Source organism: Sphaerodactylus townsendi, linkage group LG04 (assembly GCF_021028975.2).
Source record: "Sphaerodactylus townsendi isolate TG3544 linkage group LG04, MPM_Stown_v2.3, whole genome shotgun sequence".
In the NCBI taxonomy this organism is placed as follows: domain Eukaryota; kingdom Metazoa; phylum Chordata; class Lepidosauria; order Squamata; family Sphaerodactylidae; genus Sphaerodactylus; species Sphaerodactylus townsendi.
The window spans coordinates 23412931-23425450 of record NC_059428.1 but is presented as its reverse complement, the minus strand read 5'-3'; the positions used below and the strand labels follow the sequence as shown (position 1 = coordinate 23425450).

The 12520-nt window shown below is 46.1% G+C and overlaps 1 protein-coding gene across 3 annotated transcripts in view; it reads left to right on the top strand.

Moving 5' to 3' along the window:
* Positions 1–6198: 6198 nt before the first annotated feature.
* The window catches only part of LOC125432095 (matrix metalloproteinase-18-like), a 16007-nt gene continuing 9685 nt past the window's right edge, over positions 6199–12520 (top strand). The window contains exons 1-5 of one of the 3 annotated variants that reach the window (XM_048495447.1): positions 6199–6383; positions 8990–9198; positions 9285–9430; positions 11519–11644; positions 12386–12512. In XM_048495447.1, the coding sequence (XP_048351404.1) occupies positions 6273–6383; positions 8990–9198; positions 9285–9430; positions 11519–11644; positions 12386–12512 (719 nt within the window). In that variant the 5' untranslated portion in view covers positions 6199–6272. The remainder of the gene's footprint in view (positions 6384–8989; positions 9199–9284; positions 9431–11518; positions 11645–12385; positions 12513–12520) is intronic. The other 2 variants (XM_048495446.1, XM_048495445.1) reach the window with 2 other exon arrangements.

Genomic DNA, 12520 nt, shown 5'->3' with positions numbered 1-12520 from the left:
TTGCGAGGCCGCCGCTGCTGCGATGCAGCGGAGGCAGCGGCCATGCGAACCCCTCCGCAGGGATGCTGCTTTTAGCATCCCTGGGTCGCTGTATTCCGCCAGTGCGGAAACAGCCCAAGTTACAAGGATCTGGAGAGATGTTTGAAATGAATGAAAAGAGAACTGGTTTCTGTTTGAAGCTTTAAGACTAGAGTCAGTTTTAGACTTAAGTGGATGAATGACTCATATACTTTTCCTGTGTACCCTGGTTCCTGTGTAGAACTGTGTACCCACTGTTCTAGGGCACTTCAACAATTCAGTGAAAAAGATTTAAAAAACTTGTTGCTATTCCCCCGTCCCCCGCATCCAGCATACTACGTTAGTTGCAAAACACTGGAAGAAACAGAAATTGCCATCTAAGGATGAATGGATAAGGAAAGTGTGGCCCAGTGACTAATATGGTGCTATATAAAGATTGTGGGGAAAATACAAGAAATAGAGAAGTGATTTTTTTTGGAGTAAGAGTTCGTGTTTATTATCTATTTTTAAAATCGCAGCTTTTCAGAAAGTTACACTCAGGGATGTAGGTATAGATTTTTATGGGGGGTTCAGGGGTGGGGCCACACCCCCACCCACACCTAGGGCATGGCCACGCCTCCCCAAGCCCCGCCCCTGGCCTAGCGCTTATAAAAGCAGCTCTCCAAGGCCAGGGACGGCAGACTCCCCTGCCCCCCACCAGCTGGGCTCCCACCCGGCAGCCGGCAGTTTCTTCTGCCCTCCCCTCTGGGCAAAGGCATCGAGGAAAAATGGAGCCCGGTGCAAAATCTGAGTTTTGCGGGGGGCAGGGGGCCTTCCCCAGGCAGCTGCTGTGATTCTGGAATCCACCCCCAAACAGCATCACTTTCAATGGTGTTTAAACTAGAGAGACCAAATTCTCCTTTTAAATCCACCTTAAAGGGAGAATCTGGGGTCCCTAGTTAAACAACAAGTGATGCTGTTTTGGGGTGGATTATCCCCCACCCTGAAAGAGCATCACTTTCAATGTGGTGTAGTGGTTAAGAGCAGGTGCATTCTAATCTGGAGGAACCGGGTTTGATTCCCAGCTCTGCCACTTGAGCTGTGGAGGCTTATCTGGGGAATTCAGATTAGCCTGTGCACTCCCACACACACCAGCTGGGTGACCTTGAGCTAGTCACAGCTTTTCGGAGCTCTCACAGTCCCACCCACCTCACAGGGTGTTTGTTGTGAGGGAGGAAGGGCAAGGAGATTGTAAGCCCCTTTGAGTCTCCTACAGGAGAGAAAGGGGGATATAAATCCAAACTCTTCTTCTTCTTCTAAACTGAGGACCTCAAATTCTCCCTTTAAATCCATGCCGAAGGGGGTGGATTTAAAAGGAGAATCTGGGGAAATTTGGGGGGGTGACTGTTGTCAGGGGTGCAATTGTTAACCTAGAAGCACCAAACTTTCAGAGTATCTTTAGGAGACTCTCCTAATGATACCACCCAGATTTGGTGAAGTTTGGTTCAGGGGGTCCAAAGTTATGGACCCTCAAAGGTGTAGCCCCCATTTCCTATTAATTCCCATTGGAAACAATGGGGGATGGGGACACTCCCTTTGGAAGTCCATAGCTTTGGACTCCTTGGACCAAACGTCACAAAACCTGGGTGGTATCAATAAGAGACTCTCCTGATAATACAACCCAGGTTTGGTGAAGTTTGGTTCAGGGTGTCCAAAGTTATGGACACTCAAAGATGTAGCCCCCATCTTCTATTAGCTCCCATTGGAAACAATGGAGGATGGGGGCACCCTTTTTTGGGAGTCCATAGCTTTGGACCCCCTCTACCAAACTTCACAAAACCTGGGTGGTATCAGTAAGAGACTCCTCTGATGATACCTCCCAGGTTTGGTGAAGTTTGGTTCAGGGTGTCCAAACTTATGGACCTTCAAAGTGTAGCCCCCATCTTCTATTAGCTCCCATTGGAATTAGCTCCTATTGGGGCACCCCCTTTGGGAGTCCATAACTTTGGACCCCCTGAACCAAACCTCACCAAACCCGGGTATCATCAGGAGAGTCCCACAAATAATCCCTGAAAGTTTGGTGCTGCTAGCCCAAACAATGCACACCCTGCAGGCCAAAAACCGAAAAAATACTAAAAATGTTTTTAAAACCCACAAATGGAGGGGCGGAGCTTCGGACATGAATTGGGGGGGTTGAACCCAAGAAAAAACCCCTTTACCTATGTCCTTGGAGCACTGTATTGGCTGATATGTCTGGGGCCTGGAATACCAAACTCTCTGAAGCAATCGAGACTGTCGCTCCCGAATGCCCCCTCTGTCCCTTTGTATACAGAGGAGCTAAGGAGGATGAAAAAGGAGCTGAGACGGCTAGAGTGAGTGTGGCGACGTACTGGGGACAAAGGGGCAAGACACTCATTTAGGATGTTTATGAAATCCTACAAGAGGGCAATCAAGGAGGCCAAGAAGAATTTCTTAACCATTTCAATTGGCACTGCGAGCTCACACCTGGCACATTTTTCAAAATTATTATTTTTAATTTAATTTAATAGACCGCTCTATCCCTAGAGGGCTCAGAGCGGTTTACATCAAATAAAATCACCAAATAAATCACCCATAAATAACAAATACAAACAGCCAACAATTCAGCTAAGACTCAATACAATCAATAAAATCAGTAGCAAACATTAACCCACACATAATCTAATAGACGACATCCGATCCTTCCCCTGGGAGGGGACTGAATGCTAAGAACAAGGCCATATGGTACAGCGGGCATCAAGGCGGGGTGGTAACTCAGCGGCCGGCCCCCCCAAAAGCCTGGTGAAACAGCTTAGTTTTACAGGCCCTGCAGAACTCACCAAGGTCTTGCAGGGCCCTAACAGCTGGCGAAAGAACGTTCCACCAGGCATGGGCCAGGGCCGTAAAAGCCCTGGCCCGGGTGGAGGCCAGCTGCATCATGGAGGGGTGGGGGACCACCAGTAAATTCACCTCTGTGAAGAGGTGAAGAGGACAAGTTGGGACATATGAGGTAAGGCGGTCTCCAAGGTATGAGGGCGCCAGGCCGCGGAGGGCCTTGAACTTCAACACCAGTACCGAAGAGAATCCGGAATTCCACTGGGAGCCAGTGCAAGCAACGCAACATGGGGGTTGATATGATCTCTAGCTAAACCACCTGTGAGAAGACAGGCTGCAGCATTCTGGACCAGCTTCAGTTTCTGGATCAGCCCCAAAGGAACGGCCACATAAAGCGAGTTACAATAGTCTAATCTGGAGGTGATTGTTGCATGGATCACTGTAGCCAGGTCGTCTTGGGAAAGATAGGGTAATTTGATCACTTACTACCCTTCCTCAGGGTTCAAAATCTCAGGAATTGGCCTTTAGCTGCGAGGCATTTGCAAGCTTTTTCACAGACAAAATCTCGTCCCTCCGCCACAATCTCATTGCCACAGTTGATACAGTACATGAACTCAAAACCCCTTGGCTGTCTTCTGGTCCAAAATTGGACGACTTCAGACTGCTCGAATACACTGATGAGGACAGAATTCTGGCTGCAGTTCAACCCACCGTTCCCCTCCTGGCTGATAAAAGCTAGTGGGGAGGTATTGCGAGCCCCCCTGTTGAAAATCAGCAATCACGCCCTTGAAGTTGTTCCAGGGATGAAGTTTCTCCAGGGATGTTAAAAGAGGCAGTGGTCCACCCACTCTTGAAAAGACCATCTTTAGATCTTTTGGATCTGGCCAATTACCACACAGTTTTGAATCTTTTTTCCTGGGTAAGGTAATTGAGAGAGGGGTGGCAGAGCAGCTCCAGGTATTCTTGGATGAAGCAAAGGCGTTGTATCCCCTCCAGTCTGGCTTCTGTGCTGGTCATGGGACGGCGACTGTGCTAGTTGCTATTGTGGATGAGCTCCATGGCCAGCTGGATAGAGGCAGGTTGGCACTCCTAGTCTTATTAGATCTGACTGTGGCATTCAGCATTGTCAATCACAATCTTTTGGTCTACCGCCTTGCTAACGCTGGGATACAGGGATCAGCTTTATCTTGGTTGACCTCCTTTTTCAGTGATCGGGGGTCGCAGGTAGCATTGGGGAGTGAGGTCTCCATGAGGCATGAAACTGAATGTGGAGTTTCTCTCTCCAATGCTATTCAGCATCTATACGTGACCCCTTGGTATGGAGTTTTGGGCTTAGGTGTCATCACTATGATGACACCCAGCTCATCCTCACGATGGAGGGTTGACTGGCTTCCCCCCCTGAAGTTCTCCAGCACTGTCTAGAAGCCATGGCAGATTGGTTGAGAATGGAGACAGTTCTGGAATTGACATTTAAGGCCTTATCAGTAGGGAGCATAGAGCTGCATTGGTTTATCAGCCCCTGCCAGCATGGCCAATTGGCTATGCTGGCAGGCCGATGGGAATCTCATTGTAGTCCATAAATATCTGAGTGCTAAAAGGCTCTACTACGCTGCCTTATGTGGTTTCGGACCTGCATATCTTCAAGTCCGCATCTCCCCATACTGCCTTCTAGGGCCACTCCCCTAATTGAACCTTTTGTTGGTCCCCAGCCCAAGAGATATCCGGCTGGCTTCAACATGAGCCAGGACCTTTTTGGCCCTGGCTCCGGCCTGGTGGAACAAATTACCACCTGAAGTTAGAGCCCTGAGGAAACTATCAACGTTCCACAGGGCTTGTAAAACCTGGCGGTTCCTCCAGGCCAGGGGTAGGGAACCTTTAACACTCAAAGAGCCATTTGGACCCGTTTTCCATGGGAAAAGAAAACACTTGGAGCCGCAAATAATTTTTGACATTTAAAATAAAGATAACACTATATATATAGGGGTTTTTTTACCTTTTACTCCGCTCATTCTGAGAAGCGCATGGATGTGCCCGCCCTGCTGCCTGCAGGGCGGGCAAGGATGAAGCTGGCGGCTCGACCTCGCCAGCTGCTGGGAAAGCGCCCACCCCACTCCAACAGGGCAGGCAAGAAGGGAAGCCCGCAGCGCGGCCCAGCCAACCTTGGGCAGTTGGTGTGCCCGCCCTGCTGCCTGCAGGGTGGGCAAGGATGGGGCTGGCGACTCGGCTCGTGGAGCCACAGTGCTAGGGCAGAAGAGCCGCATGCGGCTCTCGAGCCGCAGGTTCCCTACCCCTGCTCCAGGCCTTTTCCAGCTAGCCAGCCGGCACCAACATTTCCTCTCAGCCTCCAAAACAGGAGTGAAGTGGGGAGGAGCAGGAATGAGGCAGTTTAGTTTCCTTTAAGTCGCCATCTATTCTTTTCTATAAACGATTTAATAATCAACCGTTTTTAGAATGTTGTAGATGTTTTTATAGTTTTAATGTTGAATGCTGTATTTAAATGTTTTACTGTGCTTTTAACTTGTTGTAACCCACTCTGAGCGCTTTGGAAAAGGGCGGGATAAAAATATGATGAATAAATAAACAAACAAACAAACAGTGAGGGCCCTTGATTTTGGCAAGGAGTCTAATCCTTTTCACCCGCACCATTTTATAGCTGCAACCACTCTGTGGGGCTGCAGTTTGTTCGGCAATAGAAAGCATTCAGGTGGATCAGATGAGCCAAATGACAAATAATGTAAGCTGTATCTCAAAAAGGTACTTATAATGAAATCTGGATGGAATAGAGGAGGTATGTTTACATTGAACTGATTGTTTAATTGGTTGCAAAAACAGACAAGAATTGTTGAATTCTTGAAGGCTTTCATAGCCAGAATCAACTGACTGTTGTGGGTTTCCATGCCGTGTGTCCATGGTTTGGTAGTTTTTGCTCCTAATGTTTTGCCCACATCTGTGACTGGTAAGATCTTACCATGACATGCCTCTGAATATGCTAGCCATAGATGCAGGTGAAACTTTAGTAGTAAAAACTTCCAAGCCATGGCCATACAGCGTGCAAAACCCACAACAGCCAATTTTTGTATGGCCATGGCTTGGTTGACTGTCTTCATTCCAGTTTATTGATTTAATATAAGGAAGGTGTTTTTTCTTCTTCTGAATTCTGTGGTTTCAGAAAATGACCCAAATGACAAGCAATGTAAACTGCTGCCTATCTTGGAGTTACATGAGGAAATACAGACCTATTTCTTCACACATAGTGGAGATATTGTTATCAAAAAGGGGGCAAGCCCACAAAACCTCAATCATCCCTGAGTCATCATGGGGCTTATTGTTAGTTGTTCCTATATAAATGTGTCATCTTTGACTGTTGGAGACTGGAAGTCAAAGTCTTTCTTCCTTGATATAAACGTTCAATAGGGAGCATCATGAAGTACGTCCTTCTCTGCACAGCATTTTTTCTGCTTTGTGGCTTTTCCTTCCCGAGACCCATCTTGGAAGTGAAACCCCTTGTGAAACTGACTCAGAAGTTTATAGAGGTATGTAGCATCTATATTTTATCAGCTGTGCAAGCAGTGTATAATAAATGACCTACTGATATACTTCAGTGGATGTCTGCAAATGCATTTTCATGATGAAGTTTGTGCATGGGAGGAAACTGTAAAGAACTGTGGGCAATGTTTATTTATTTACAAAATTGATATCCTGCTCTCATAAGGGCCAGCAAGCCAGACAGCAGTTGAAAACATATATGATTTAATCTCATAAATCTTTGTTTCTGTATTTCATGGAACTGTCACAAATATGTGTGTGAAGTGGCATCAAGTCACAGTTTTTCACAGCTGGGACAACTTTTGCACAGCCCTTTTTCATTTGTGACTCTTTCAACTTCCAACAACCTTATGGAATAAGTTTGTACCAGTCCCTTTCTGTAGATCAGAAAGCTAGCTTGGGAGGACACAAAGCAGGGGAAAGACTAGAGTTACCAGAAAAGTGACAAGCCACTTGGCTGGCTGATCAGAACTCAAGGGAAAGTTCTGCTGGACCCCAGCTCTTCCTGATTCAACATTTGTTTGATTTTGACACTGCCATTTTCCATTCTGAAAATGGAAAATTGGCATGTCAGGGAAAAGGGTTACAGACTAACTTGTTCCTTTACATGCTTGCTTTCTATGAGCAGGGATTTTATAATGTTGGAAGAGTGACCAAACGGATCATGCTGATCTACAATCAGGGAGCAGATATGCAGATACAGGCAGTGGTGGGATCCAAAAATTTTAGTAACAGGTTCCAATGGTGGTGGGATTCAAGCTGCGAAGTAGCGCCAATGGGGCTGGGCGGGGCACGACGGGGCATGGCCGGGCATTCTGGGGGTGGGGCATTCCTGGGCGGGGCTGTGGCAAGGATTTGGGCGTCTTAGTTGATAGTTCCATGGGAATGTCAACTCAATGCATGGCAGCTGTGAAAAAGGCAAACTCTATGCTGGGGATAATTAGGAAAGGAGTTGATAATAAAACTGCAAGGATTGTCATGCCCTTGTATAAAGCAGTGGTGCGACCGCACTTGGAGTACTGTGTTCAGTTCTGGTCGCCACATCTCAAAAAGGATATCGAAGAGATAGAAAAAGTGCAGAGAAGGGCAACGAGGATGATTGAAGGATTGGAGCACCTTCCTTATGAGGAGAGGTTGCAGCCGCTGGGACTCTTTAGTTTGGAGAGGAGACGCCTGAGGGGGGATATGATTGAAGTTTATGTACCATGCATGGGGTAGAAAATGTTGACACAGTGAAATTGTCCTCTCTTTCTCACAATACTAGAGCTAGGGGGCATACATTGAAAATGCGGGGGGGAAGAATTAGGACTAATAAAAGGAAACACTTCTTCACGCAACGTGTGATTGGTGTTTGGAATATGCTGCCACAGGAGGTGGTGATGGCCACTAACCTGGATAGCTTTAAAAAGGGCTTGGACAGATTTATGGAGGAGAAGTCAATCTATGGCTACCAATCTTGATCCTCCTTGATCTCAGATTGCAAATGCCTTAGCAGACCAGGTGCTCAGGAGCAGCAGCAGCAGCAGAAGGCCATTGCTTTCACCTCCTGCATGTGAGCTCCCAAAGGCACCTGGTGGGCCACTGTGAGTAGCAGAATGCTGGACTAGATGGACTCTGGTCTGATCCAGCAGGCTAGTTCTTATGTTCTTAAGGACGCAGCCGCTGCGCTGGTCCTTGGGCGGGAAACAAATGCACGCAGGCGCAGGCTGCCACACACGCCGGTGCACCTCCTGCTAGACTGCTTCAAGTTCTGCACGCTACTGCTGAGAGGAGGGGCGTAACTAAGGCAAAAATCACGTGGCAAAATCACCAATTAGTAACCCCTTCTCGGCACACACAAATAATTAGTAACCTACTCTCAGGAACCTATGAGAACCTGCTGGATCCCACCTCTGGATACAGGGTTGGATTTTAGGAAGCAGATCTTCCCTGCTTTCTCATGGCAGCCCCTCAAAAAGAAGTACTGGGACCTGGAGGATCATCATGGGGAAAAAGACCATTTGGTGTGGAGGGGCTGCAGTGGGGAGGCGGAATCATCTCATCCCGCTTGTCTTTGTGGAAGGATAATTTTGTCTGATTTTTCCTCCTCTCACAGCTCCCATGCCACTTGGTATTTTCCACACAAGGGTCCACAGCACTCACATAAGGTGTTTGGGTTGAAGTTACAGGGGGCTGCTCAATAAAAGGGAAAGTAAAAGAAAATTCCTTTCACAAATACTTTGCACAGGCCATTTGCAGGATCTACTCCTACAACATTTAGCGTCAGAAATCTTTCAGTAGGCTTTTCCAGTCCAGCCACTGAATCCAAGCATAGATGCAGATATCCAGTCCTCAGGTTCTATAAAGGCAGCGCTGTGCTTTTGGTGCAGTTGGGAGATACAGGAACAAAACCCTACTGCCACACTAGAGGCAGCTAATTGATGGACAACCATGGCTTACCAATTGAGACTTAGCTCATGGGTAGTTTCCAGTTTTGTAGTTCCACAATTTATCAATTTATAGTCATGATCTATAATGCCACAGCCACTCTTACAAGGAGAAATAAGTGCAGTAAGATTTTAAGGTAGCTGTTTGTTTGTTTTTCTTTGTCCAGGATTACATTAATAAGTTCTTCCCATCCAACTTACCCAATCGTACACTGGAAGATGGACTCAAGGAAATGCAAAACTTCTTCCATATGACTGTAACTGGGAAGATAGATCCTTCAATAACAGAGATTATGACGAAGTCTCGGTGTGGTCTGCCAGATGTGGCAGAATTCCGCAGAAGCTCAGTATGGAACAAGAAAGACCTGACTTACAGGTTAGCGTTATTTCTCTTTTTTTCCCTTGAAATATCAACAATTCTATTTCCAGAATATCAATTTTTATTTCACTGTGTTCCTCAAGGATTAAGAATTATACTCCAGACCTACCTAAATCCAAAGTGGATGAAATCATTAAAAAAGCATGGGAAGTATGGAGTGCCGTGACGCCGTTGACGTTCCGAAAAGTTAGCAGACTGGCCGATATTGAGATTTTGTTCGCATCTGGTGGTAAGGCCTCACAATGATTACCTAGCAAAAAAAAAATCCTTGCATTCTGGATGGGGAGGGGCCATGGCCTAGTGGCAGAATGTGCAGAAGACCCCAAGTTCAATTCCTGTCAGTAAATGATGTGATGGACCAAGGGGTCTGAGTCACTTTAAGACAGCTTTGTGTGTTTCTGAATCAATGAATTTTTAATGCATAGAAACCATTTCCTTTTCTGACATGTTACAGCATCAGGGCCCCAGAATAAGCATAAGCATAAGCATTTATTGTCATTGTGCACGCGCAACGAAATTTACAGCAGCATTCCTCGATGCACACAATTTCAGACTCATACATCATCCTCACTTCCCCCTTCCTCCACCCATCCCTACACAGCCCCAGATACATCAACACGAAGCCGCGGAGTTTAGCATAGCCACAGCTCTAGAGTAGAAGCTGTCTCTAAGCCTCTTTGTCCTAATTTTTATAGACCTGTATCGTCTGCTGGATGGTAACAGTTCAAAAAGAGAGTCTGCTGGATGAGATGGGTCCCTCAGAATATTTTGGGCTTTTTTTAGGCTTCGGGAATTATAGAGTTCTTCCAAGGAGGAGAGAGGGCAGCCGATAATCCTTTGTGCAGTAGTGATCACCCTTTGGAGCGCCTTCCTATTCGCCACTGTGCAACTGGAGAACCATACACAGATGCAGTAGGTTAAGACACTCTCTATAGCACAGCGGTAAAAGGACACCAGGAGTTTTCCATCCAGTTGTTGCTTCCTTAAAAGTCTCAGATAGTACAGTCTTTGTACAGAATAGTACAGAATCACTGCAGAATCATCTTTGAACTAAGTATTTAACAAGCATGGGAGCTTCTGAATTTCAGTTTGGCTGCCTTCATCATAATCCTTCTGTTGAGCTAACTACCTGTCATTTATCCTGGTGTTCCTCTAAATTCTGACATTCCTCCAGAGGCGTAGCTGGGCCAGAGTGTGCCCAGTGCGCACTCTGGCTTCCCCCCCCCCCCCCGCGGCGCCCCCTTCCCCTGGGAAATGTTGTTCCCACCAGAACAGGAAGGCCTGTTTTCTAGCCTGCTTGGTTTCCTAAAGTAAGTGTGGGGGGGCACCGGGGAAAAACGTGGGGGAAGGGGGAGGGGCTGGGGGAATTTTGCGCCACCCACGTGACCCAAATTCATGCGCCCGGTGCATGGCGCACCCCCCCGTCCCCTGGGAGCTTCACCACTGCATTCCTCTTAATGTCCCCACCCCTATACACACCGTGTCCTTCACTTCATCTCATTGGCCCCTTCTGCACAGGCCAATAAACACAGGTGTAAGACAGTAAAACACTGTTTTTGGCAGGGGACTTTGCACAGATCCCGCCCTCCAAACAAGTCTACCCCATGTTATTTCCCCCAAAACTGTTTTTTTTTAAAAAAAAAATAGCTAAAGAAGCGACCCTTTTCAAAAATCCTGGGTTTCAGCCACTTGAGAGTGAACGGCTGGACAGGAAGTGCTTTATTTGCCTTCATTTGCCTTTTTCCCCCTTTTTTACTTCACAATTTGCTTCTGAGTAGCTATGCAGGTGCAGATGGTCATATTATGGGGCATTGGCAAGGCAATGGGGGTTCATTTGTGCATGCCTGCATAGCTACGCATGTGTGGGAAGTAATTTTTAAAAATAGATGTGTCTCCGTACAAAGGCAATGCAGCAACCCAGATCGTTTCCGTGGGCTCCAATCGCTGCCTGCACGGATGCATGTGAACACAAAAACAGGAAAATGGGTTCCTTTCTCCTGACTGCAACCCATTATAGATTTGCTGTGCGAAAGGGGCCATTGTTGCCAAAATACTTCAAAAAAAATTTCCAAAAATGAATTGCTAAAGTATTGTGAGTTGTGAACCTGATATGGAAACTTCCTCGCCACTTTCACCAATTCCACTTTGGACCTTCCCCCTCAACCTCCGCCCTTCATATACCACATGACTCGGACATGAAATTGTCCAAGAGTATGTGACTATTTGAGCATTCTGAACATTTCAAAATACTGAATGTATCTCTTATCTAACAGTAACTTTTATTGACAATGACTCCATTTTCTTTCACGTGATTTAGCCCATGGTGATGGTAATTCCTTTGATGGAAGAGGAGGAATTTTGGCTCATGCTTTTTTTCCTGGACGTGGCATAGGAGGAGATGCCCATTTTGATGAGAGCGAGCAGTGGTCAGAATCCAACAAAGGTAAACCAATCCTTAAAGTGTATGGGTGCAGCTTATCCAGTGATTAGGCAAACTGTCCCTGCGCACTCTCCAGCTCTGATCTCTACTGAGAGGATATGCTGCAAATCGTAAGCAGAATACATAGCCTATGAGTACATTACTATTTCCTAATTGTTCATTTCAATTTGAACTAAAATTGGCCAACGAAAAGGAGAAGAAGAGATAAGCGAGAAGCAGAGGAAAGAGTTTTGATTTATACCCTGCCTTTCTCTCCTGTAAGGAGACTCAAGGTGGCTTACAAACTCAATTCCCTTCCTCTCCTATTAGTCGAGCATCTCATGTCCTTTCCCTGGACACTACATACAAAAATAAGTGTGGGTTTGTTTATGCACAATATAAATACATATGCACATGCAAGTGTTTCTATATGTTTCTATCTCTATCTGTATGATTATGTGTGTTTGTCAAAATATCTCCATATCCATACCAGAAAATTGTTAGCCTGTAGGACCAGTTAAATCCAAGTATTGCATTTCATCACAATACAGAACAGCAAGAGACCATAATCCATTTGTATCATTTTATATGTATTAATAAAAATATGTATTCCTCCCTGTCCCCTCGTAGTGCAATGTGGCTAACAAATCCAAATGTAAAACATACAAATCACAATGAAATCCCAAATAACCATGCTCCTTATTGATATCTATGAAGTATTTAACTTGCTATTTCCTCCTTCCCCCTTTTTCCTCTGTGTTTTAGAAATCAACTTCTTCCTTGTTGCTGCACATGAATTTGGTCATTCCTTGGGGCTGGAACATACAAATGTTCGTGGGGCCTTAATGTACCCTACCTATTCGTATGTGAACCCAACAACCTTCCGTCTTCATGATGATG